The 9,751-nt window shown below is 34.3% G+C and overlaps 3 protein-coding genes across 4 annotated transcripts in view; 1 reads left to right on the forward strand and 2 right to left on the reverse strand.

Annotated features, from left to right (window-relative positions):
• LOC119604114 (histone-lysine N-methyltransferase Suv4-20) overlaps positions 1-5,825 on the reverse strand; it is a 6,622-nt gene extending 797 nt beyond the window's left edge. The window contains 4 exon segments of the mRNA XM_037956567.1: positions 1-4,124; positions 4,126-4,515; positions 4,655-5,201; positions 5,550-5,825. The exon segment at positions 1-4,124 is cut by the window's left edge and continues 797 nt beyond it. Coding sequence (XP_037812495.1) covers positions 843-4,124; positions 4,126-4,515; positions 4,655-5,188 — 4,206 coding nt within the window. The 5' untranslated portion in view covers positions 5,189-5,201; positions 5,550-5,825 and the 3' untranslated portion in view covers positions 1-842.
• Positions 5,826-7,565: 1,740 nt separating this feature from the next.
• Positions 7,566-8,133, reverse strand: LOC119604125. The gene is made up of 2 exons (XM_037956589.1): positions 7,909-8,133; positions 7,566-7,852 (listed from the first exon to the last, which is right to left on the reverse strand). Exons 1-2 carry the CDS (start codon positions 8,058-8,060, stop codon positions 7,690-7,692), a joined length of 315 nt encoding a protein of 104 aa, XP_037812517.1. The 5' UTR covers positions 8,061-8,133; the 3' UTR covers positions 7,566-7,689.
• A 15-nt stretch (positions 8,134-8,148) lies between these two features.
• LOC119604124 (S-phase kinase-associated protein 1) lies at positions 8,149-9,517 on the forward strand. Of its 2 annotated transcripts, none has more exons than XM_037956587.1 (2): positions 8,149-8,343; positions 8,626-9,517. In XM_037956587.1, the coding sequence occupies exon 2, from the start codon at positions 8,661-8,663 to the stop codon at positions 9,147-9,149; it is 489 nt and encodes a 162-aa protein (XP_037812515.1). In that variant the 5' UTR covers positions 8,149-8,343; positions 8,626-8,660; the 3' UTR covers positions 9,150-9,517. The 2 variants fall into 2 exon arrangements, with proteins under 2 accessions (XP_037812515.1, XP_037812516.1); XM_037956588.1 differs by lacking the exon at positions 8,149-8,343 and adding an exon at positions 8,389-8,522.
• The last annotated feature ends 234 nt before the right edge of the window (positions 9,518-9,751 follow it).

Genomic DNA, 9,751 nt, shown 5'->3' on the forward strand with positions numbered 1-9,751 from the left:
TAAAAAAAAAACGTGCGATCATACTTTTATTTTTAAAGTCTGTTATGTGATCTGAAAGTCCAATGTGTGGACTTTAAAATAAAGATTTTTTTGAAACATTATTTTGACCCGTTCCTTTAAAATGGAAACAACATTATATATTTTTTGAACATTTCAGCAAATGAGTATTTTTTGTTTAGCTCTATCTCTCTATCTCCTGCGAACTAAGACTTACTCAATGCAAAGTTTTCAGTAGTCACATGTCAATCCGATGGAGTTTTAAAGTGTAATCATTTACAAAAGAAAATTATTTTGGATTTACAATGATTTTAAAAACATTTACTAATCGAAAGTTTCCAGACTATTTACAATTTTCAGAATGTTAAAAGTTCTGAACATTTACTTTGAAAAAGTATTCATTATTCATACAATATAGACACTTGCCCGATTGATAGAGAGAATAACATTCGATAACAAAGTCTGTTTGTTACATTTTACCTTAATGTGGCCATTAGACACCGAAAATCGTGGTAACTATCATTTTTAAGATATTTACAACTGTTTTCCCTCAATTTCACTAAGGACGACAAAGAAATCTGATTCGTTAACGATATAATAACATCGCCTCGGGATTTAAGATACTTTTTCTACAATGAACCCAAATTTATTAAAACTTCCTTAAAAGTTTGTGCCCACTTTTTTTAATTTTGTGTTTTTAATTCCAAAAAGCAAATAAAAAATTCGAAATAAACTTTTGAAAAATGGACCGGATAGCTTAGAGAGCTAACTATACGACGATTTACATATACACAACATTATGTATATAAAGATGTACAACAATTTGCGTGCGCCAATGCGGGGTGTCAATGCGTTATGAGATCAGTACTTTTTTTCGTAGTCGCAGTATTTGTATTGGTATTTGTGGTGGTAAGAGTAGCGGTGAGGCTTATTGGTAATGATGAGGCAGCATAGGGAGAGTTTGAATTGAAGCTATGAGACGAAGTAGCTGCAGTAGTAGCCGATGCAGCAACAGTATTATTAAGCAAACGTAGTGGTGAAGTATTGACTACCGAAACTACGGTATTATTTACTAAATTACGAGCAAATGAGGGTGCAATTAAAGCACAAGAGCCGAAAGTATGTTTCGGTATAGCCTGTGATAAGAATATTGAGGTGGCAGCTGTGGTGGCTGAAGCTAAACTAGCAGCCGAAGTAGAGTTTAAGCTGTTGTGCATTAGAGCAGCAGTGGCAGCAGTGGCAGCAGCAACAGCTGAAGAAGGAGATGTTGCAGGGAATTTTGCGTTAAGATTGTGAAATGTGTTGCCCATTAGTTTTTGGCTAGGCATGGATAAGTTGAGAGGTTCTCTTAAAGGTTCTTCTAAGTTAAAAGCAACAGCTTGTGAGGCGGCACTACAAGCCGAAGCAAAAGAGGAATTTGAGGCCGAAGATGTTAGAGGTGGCGAAGCGGAGGCTGCTGCTTCTGTGGAAGAGGTTAAAGAAATATTTACCATTGAGTTGGAGGATGAGGATGACACTGTTGTTGCCGAAATATTAGGGTTTGAAATATTTATGGATGTATTTAAAGTAGAAGAAGCTGTGGATTCATTAATTGAATCATCTATAAGACTACTTTCATTGTTGGCGTTTGTGGTTGTTGGTGGAATGTCAATGGTATGGGTTTCATTACCAAATATCAAACGTAAACGTTTCTTTTGAGGCGTCAACGTCTGAGACGTTGGGGGTGGCGGCGGTGGAGGTGTCGTTTCTTTGGCATCTAATAATTCACTATCAATTTGCTGTTCCAGCTCCTCTATAGAGGAGAGATTGCGTCTGTGGTGCCTACGATGATGGTGGTGATGATGATGGTGACGTTCTTTTGATTTATGACGTTTTTTCCTTTTATGAGGCATTTCTTCCCCATAGTCTAAACCATTCTCCGTTATACCTTCCATGCGTAGTATTTCATATTCTACGGGTTCGGAATGAGAAGAGGAACGACTACAAGTCGAGCCGCCTGTAACACTACTACTTTCATCACTCAAACTGGTACCCGATTCTATGACCTCATCCAAAATAGGTGATCTTTTCATGCGCAGTGTCAGCTTAAGCCTTCTTTCGGGTGTTTTCAATAGGGGTTCGACGGCGGGTATAGGATTTGAACCAGAATTTATAGTGCTATTCATACAAAATGTGCTAGCAGTGCTATTTGATGTGGTACTGCTGGCCCCATCACTATTTGTATGATGACGTTTACGCAAGTTGATACCAGCACTAACAGAAGTTGCTGCAGTTGCTGAATTGTCTGTTATCACAGGTTCTTGGGAATAACTAGTGCGACGTCCTGCCCCAGCACGTCTCAAACGTTGTTGTTGTTGCAAAAGAGGAGGAGGAGGGGGTTCTTCAGTAAGATTATTAGAATCTTCGTGTATACTAGTACTAATATTCTTACTGCTACAATTAATATTACTAACACTATGATTATTGCCTTTGGCAACTTCTTCAAATGATTCTATCAAATTCTTTTTATAACTAGGGCTACTACTATTATTCAATTTATTACTATTATGGCTTTTTTCTAAAATATCCAAGGACTGTTCTTGGTTATCCCCAATGTTCTTTTGCTCTGGTCCAATACTTGTTGCACTAACGTTGCTTTTACTACTACAACTACTGCTACTACTACAGCTAGTCCTGTTCTCACCCTTTGTACTAATGTTATCAAAGTTTGCAGAGTTATTGGCTGTTGTTGTGTTTGATAAGTTTGCTGCTGCAGTTTCACTGCGTTTCGCAGGTTGGTTATGATTATGATGATGATGCTGATGATGTTCTTGTTGTAGTGAAGACTGTTGACCATTATTTGTATTCTTAACATTAAAATTTGTAAAAGGTTTTGTATGTTTACAATTTACAACTGATGATTGATGAACATTTTCTTCCACTGTTGCTGGTGTTGATGTTTCTGTCACTGAAGAAGATGCTGTTAAAGTTTGATGATGTCTTAACACTCTTGTTTTTGTTGTTGTAATGGCACCATTACGGGTCAAACGTTTTTCTGGTTGCTGTTGCTTACATGGATCGTTTTCATCGGAATGCAAATGATCATTCTGCTGTTCTGTGATTTTCATCGCTGTCGTATGATTGGACTCTACATCAGTTTGTTCCTGTTCTGATTCTGACACCAATGTTATAACATTATCTTCTGTCTGTTGATTATTTAAGAGATTTTCACATTTTAAACCCAAAGCGGCAGCTGCAGTTGAACGTGTATGTCGTGTTGTTACTCCCGCATTAGAGCGTGTTGTTTTTGTATGCTGCATTATGGTACCGCTACCACCTTTTCGTAAATTTCTTCTAGTTGTCGCTAAGCTGTTCGTGCTGGTTGTTGTGGCAGCTCCTGTTTTTGGCTCATCTGCTGTAGCGGCTTTATTTGATGATCCTCGTGTATTAACATTTGCTAAGCTAGCAAAATCCTCTGTGGAACCAGAAGAGATGGTGCTACTTGTACTATTAACACGGGAAGATTTTCTAAGTGATTCCCGATAAGTACGTGGAGCGTTTTCCCCTACTTTACTTTGTCCTAAAAGAGTTTCATGATTTTCTGTTTGATTTGCATGATGTTGTTGCTGTTGTTGGTTGTGTAAATGATGTGTGTGTGGTGTATGTTGCCTGGTATTGGCCATAATCATTTCGGCATCGTATTTTGTCATGCCTTTTTGGCGCAATTCTTGCATTGTTAATGGTGTCACTACTACCGCAGCAGGTTTTTTAACACTTTCAGGCGAACCAGCGTCTAGTTTTGTTTTGTTAACATTATTATTGTTGTTGTTGAGACTTGCAGTAGTGTTGTTATTGTTGTTTATATTCCCTGAAGAGTTATCACTTAAAGCTCCATTTGTGAGATCTGTATTTGTGGAATTGGTTGAATTTGCACGACTTTTAATGCGATTAATACGATTATCGGTTTCTCTCAACCGATAGCCACCACTAACAGCATTCGTATCACCCACAACACAGGCTCCATTGAGACCCAATGTAAGAGCATGTTCCGAACCGTACTGGCCATTGCCATTCTTACCAGCAAAAGCTCCAGTACCCCTACGCTCACAGGTCTCACATTCGCAATAGCAATTGCCATCACCAAAAAAAATCCTCACCATAGAAACATGTGATTTCCTCACCAATCTCAATATCACGTAATACTTTAACGCAGGCTGTATCTCTACCAGTAGCCACGAATTTACAATTAGCCCTACAATCGTGATTTATATAGGCTGCTGGTCCCAACCACAGTTGGGCGCAATTTTTACGACAGCTGTACATGACGGAGAAATCATTTTTGCCCGAGTGCAAAAGTGCCGCTTCCTCGGCTTCACTAAGTTCAGCTATACATCCCACTAAACATTCAATTTTATCGTTTTTTTGCCAACGTTTTGTGGCACATATTTTGGCTCCTTTCTGACCTTCCAACGAATAACGATAACAGGCTTCTATAACAAAGCCACTATCTTTATCGAAAACTCTTAAATAACGTATTATCTGTAATGTGAAATAGAAAACATCAAAATTATTTGCAATTCCATTATCACAGTATAGCACTATATTTGGCTGTGCAAATCTTTGTTCAGTTCCAATTCATTTCTAGTTCAGAAAATAATAAATGGAAAGAAAAACTTACATGATCATGCAGTCTTTTAATAGACATTTTATTTTTATTTCGATAACTTCGGGGCAGCCAAGGTCCACTGAAAATTTTCTTAACCGCCACCTCATAACTTTGTGTTTGTATAAATTCATCAACAATGGCTTTCAGTTGAGCCGTATCCACTTTCAGAGGACGAAAACGAATATTCATTTTGTGCGTTTGAAAACCCAGATGGGGATCTAAAATTAATGAAGTGGCTAAATCATCGTTTTCCGATAATTCCTTTGGCGTCATGCCGGTCGATTGTGAAAGTCGTGATACAATGCTATTAGTGGTGCCATTAATACCACTGAGAGGCAGGAGATAACCGTTGTTATTATTTGAACCGCCATTATGAGAACTATAATGACCATTTGAAGACATTGAGTGTGTTTGTTTGGCGGCGGCAGTGACACTACTCAATGTGGAATTATTGGTAGTAGTGCCTGTGGCAGTGGCAGCCGCTGAAGAATTTCCGTATTTACTAGCAGTTTCACTACGGCGGCTGTGATGTGAACCAACAACCATTCTGTATTGCAGTCTAAAAATATAAAAATAAAAAGTAATAATTAGTGGGGTAAACAGAAAACTAGCCATATATTTTTTTGAATATTTTTAAGCGTTACAAATATCAACATTGTATTTCTAGCTGGGACCAGAACCTTATCAGCTGTTAACAACTCTGTCGAAATACATATGACAACCAGCTGTTACACAGAGTTGTATTTATTAACAAAAAAAAAAAAGGGCTTACAAAATAAATAAAAAATTAACCCAGGTTAAGTTTTCTTCGAAACCTTAATACTAACATCTAAATATTTTTAGCACATAAAATCACTATTATTTAAATGTCACTAAAAAATTAATAATTTAAATCCGTTTACATTACTTGGTATTTCAATTTTTGTTGCTTCGTTTTTTTTTTGCTTATTCCTTTTTTCACTCACACGTTGTTACTTTTTTATTCTTCGTTTTTTTTCTCTTTTTAGAACACAGATTGATTATCGATTAATTGCCCTTTCATTACAATTCAATGATTTTCAAATATTCTAGTATTTAGAACAATTTAAAACGAAAATTATTTGTTGTAAAAATTTTTTCTTAATGATAATTTAATAATTTTAACAATTTAACAACACTCAGCTGATTTTTGTCATTTTAAATTGGCAATAAAAACACAATATATAAACTAATATAATAAACCTTTTGTCGTAAAATGAACGAAAAAAAATTATAACACAAAAACAAAGAGCGCATGAAGGCAGCAAAAAATATAACGACGAGAGACGAAAATTGTTAACAAAGAAAAACCCTAAAAAATCAACAAAAATTACAAGGGAACCAAAATAGTCTTCTCTTTCTAACGTATACACTTTTAATAGCACTATCCCTTTTTAACGCGGCGAATTTACAGGAGACAAAAATCACGATTAAAGTAAAAAAAGAACGTACGCTCATTAAATACAGATGAAAATGGCGGCGTCGGTTCAATATTAATGATTTTTTTTCTTTCTTTGCTGTAAGCTTGGTTTTCTTACTTTTTTCCATTGTATATATGTAAATTTACCTTTTGTATTAGAAAAATATCAGCTTAATATAGAAATTTTCGTTACGCTTTTGATATTTTTCAAAGCAAACTTGTATAAAAATTTTCTTTCAATAATCAAACGCTGTTGTTTGGCTTTATACAAGTATACATTTCAATAAATGTTGCTGAAACTGCTAATTTTCATTCCTTTCGTTCGTTGTTTTTAACACAATGGTCACTTATTTAGCTTCATTTTGAGTTCGATACACATTTTCTGTTCTTTTTTCTTATATTTTTATTCACACAAAGAAAACAAGCCAAACGATAACCGATGTGTCTGGCTTTAAAAGTATGTCTGCAGAGAATGATTTTTTTTCGTTCTGCTTTTCTGAGCGAATTCTCCGATACACGTCCGTCCGTCCGTTTGACTACCTTTTCTGTCTGTCTGTCCAACCGTCTGTCTGTCAGCTTGTCTTCTTCGTGTCGTCACTGTATGGCGTGCAAGTAACTGCTTGATTTATAACTTTTCTGTTTCTTCTTTCTATTAATTTCAACTATATTTCACTTTGTTTTTTAAGTTCATATTGTTAACTTTTCTTGCTTGAGTAATATTTCGTTTTTATGCATTAACGAAAGCAAATTAATTATTACGAATTTCTTGTGAAAAATTTTTTCTGTACAATTGCTACACACACATTTCACAGTTTTTGCAAAAGAACTAGAGAAAATGAAGAGTACAACTATATGTGTTGTTGTAAAAGAATATTTGTGTCTCAGCTAACATGGTTGTATTGTAGGGAAGCCAATTCGCTGTAGCAAACGCATACGTAAAATATCAACACTGTGTGTCAGTTGTAGGCATTCATTAAGGGGGGTTCTAAGTAAATTTATAAAAAGCGGCAAAACAGAATTTTATTGAAAAGAATATATAAGAAACTGTTGTTAATAATAAAAATTTTGTTAAATTTCGATGTGCAAAGATAGAGTAACATAACTTATGACATCTTGGGTCAAATGAGCCCAATTTTATTTTTTTATTGATTACAAAAATGCATGGCAACTTCTTGTTAATACAGTCAAAACTTTTCATATTTATGAACAGTTAACTTTTCAATTTTTTTAAATTTACCAAAAGTCGATTTTACGACATCTGCAAATTTGAAATTTTTTTAATATAGAAATTTTGTCGACTGAGATAACTCGATAACTTTTACGATTTTTTTATAATATATTCGACTTAAGCTGCCATACACGTTGGATTTGTGTGTGTGATTTGTTTGTGCTCGACCAACTTTTTTTTGAACAAAACAGTCGACTTCCACTTTTCGAATTTATTCAAAAAGTTGGAAAATCGACTTTTCGAAAATTAGCGTCGTGTGAGTCGAAAAGTCGACTTTTCAGTACATTAAAGGCACTCAATAAAAAAAATATATAATTATATTATATAATTATAATTAACTATAGCTAATGACATCTTATTGAACAAACGTCTTAAATTTGATTAAAAGACTACGGGACATTCTTCAAAGGGCCAAAGGAAAGTCACTGAGGAACAACCTCCCAGATTATAGGAATAATTATAACGTCTTAACAACCACAATCCGCAAGTTGCAAATATTAATGTAAAAATAGCCAAAATAAACGTCGAAAAATACGTTAATCGTCTACAAAATCAACAAAAAATTAATTATAACTTTAAATACATTTTCACAAAACCCACCTTAGCATTTTGTGGCGCACTGTCAAATCTAAATATCCGCCATGACAAAGGCGTATTTCATTGCAAGCATTCAATAAAATGCGATTTTGATTTTCCTTATAATGACACAATATGTTTTTAATATCTTTGGTAATTGTTTCAACATCACACATAATAATAAAAAAAGAAAGAAAATTATAAATTTAACAAATATAAATTGACAATACATGTAAAAGTGTTGATCATTGACATTATGTATAAGCGTTTTTGTAGTTAGTACTTAAAAATATAGCTCTGCATATTCGCCTTAACAATAGTAAATGACAACACTGTTTAAAAAAACACATATTGACAAAGTGTAGTTGGAAAAATTTGCTGACAAAAAATTGCACGGTGTTAGATTTTATATAAAATATAACAAAATTATAAAGCAATATTTATAATTAACCCTTTTAGGTAAGTTTTTTAAGAAATTTTATATATTTTACATATATAAACAACAACAATAAAACAAATCACAAAAATTTTACTCGCAATGGCCTGGGAGTAGAATTCGCCGTAATAGGAGATAAAATAAAGACGAAAATAAATACTACAGCAACAAAGAACCAACAAACCACCATTTTCTTAGTCACGTAAAAATTATATTTTTATGTTATTCACATAAAAATAACAAATGATAGATTATTTTTTTCGTAGCAACTTGACTAACTTCTTATTTCCACTTTAATTTTTTAGGATTCTAACGTAGTTGTTTAAAAAAACACACCAAGATGCCCAACATCAAATTGCAATCGTCGGACGATGAGATTTTCGACACTGACGTACAAATTGCCAAATGCTCGGGCACCATCAAGACCATGTTGGACGATTGTGGCATGGAAGATGGTGACAATGCCGTAGTGCCCTTGCCCAATGTAAATTCCGCAATTCTACGCAAAGTTCTACACTGGGCCAACTATCACAAAGACGACCCCCAACCCCCTGAGGATGATGAGAACAAAGAAAAACGCACCGATGATATTTCCTCGTGGGATGCCGATTTCCTAAAGGTTGATCAGGGTACGCTATTCGAATTGATTTTAGCCGCCAACTATTTGGACATCAAGGGACTGTTGGATGTTACTTGCAAAACTGTGGCCAATATGATTAAGGGTAAAACTCCAGAAGAAATTCGCAAGACGTTCAATATAAAAAACGATTTTACTCCGGCTGAAGAAGAACAAGTACGCAAAGAAAATGAATGGTGTGAAGAGAAGTAGATAGTGAAGAAGGAGAAGAAGGAGGGAAACTAAATACAAATACACAGAAATTACAAACTACTAATATATATTTAAGTTAAGCTTCTCCATGTCGTATACAATTTTTTCGTTGTTAATATCTGCTCCCACTTTGGGGACGTCCGGAAATAGTAGCTTTGTATCGTGGTCAGTTGCAACAAGAACTTTTAAAATTTAATTCTGTATGTATTTGGGGACTCTTAATTTCGTTTTAAATAATAACTATATTTAATTTATTAAAAACAAATATAAATACGATACAATTCATTTTTTTTCTTTAAAATGTATTCTTTTTTTATTCAACAATTTTGCTTCATTATATAGATGTTAATAAATTGGAATTAAAATGATTTTGAATGTTTGTTTGTTGCTGAAGAGTAGGTATCAATTTAAAGGTATGACAAAACATTGTCCTGTTCGTAACTACTTGACTATTTGCGAGTAGTGGACTACAACGATAACCAACTAGTATAGTTTTTATTTCGTAAATTGGTGCCCTCGAATGTTTAACCGATAGATAGATAGATAGATAGATAGATAGATAGATAGATAGTTAGATAGATATGTAGGTAGATAGATAGATA

The sequence above is a fragment of the Lucilia sericata genome, unplaced genomic scaffold, assembly GCF_015586225.1.
Source record: "Lucilia sericata isolate MDLA Ls3-8-SP2 unplaced genomic scaffold, ASM1558622v1 Contig000364F_arrow, whole genome shotgun sequence".
Lineage (NCBI taxonomy): Eukaryota > Metazoa > Arthropoda > Insecta > Diptera > Calliphoridae > Lucilia > Lucilia sericata.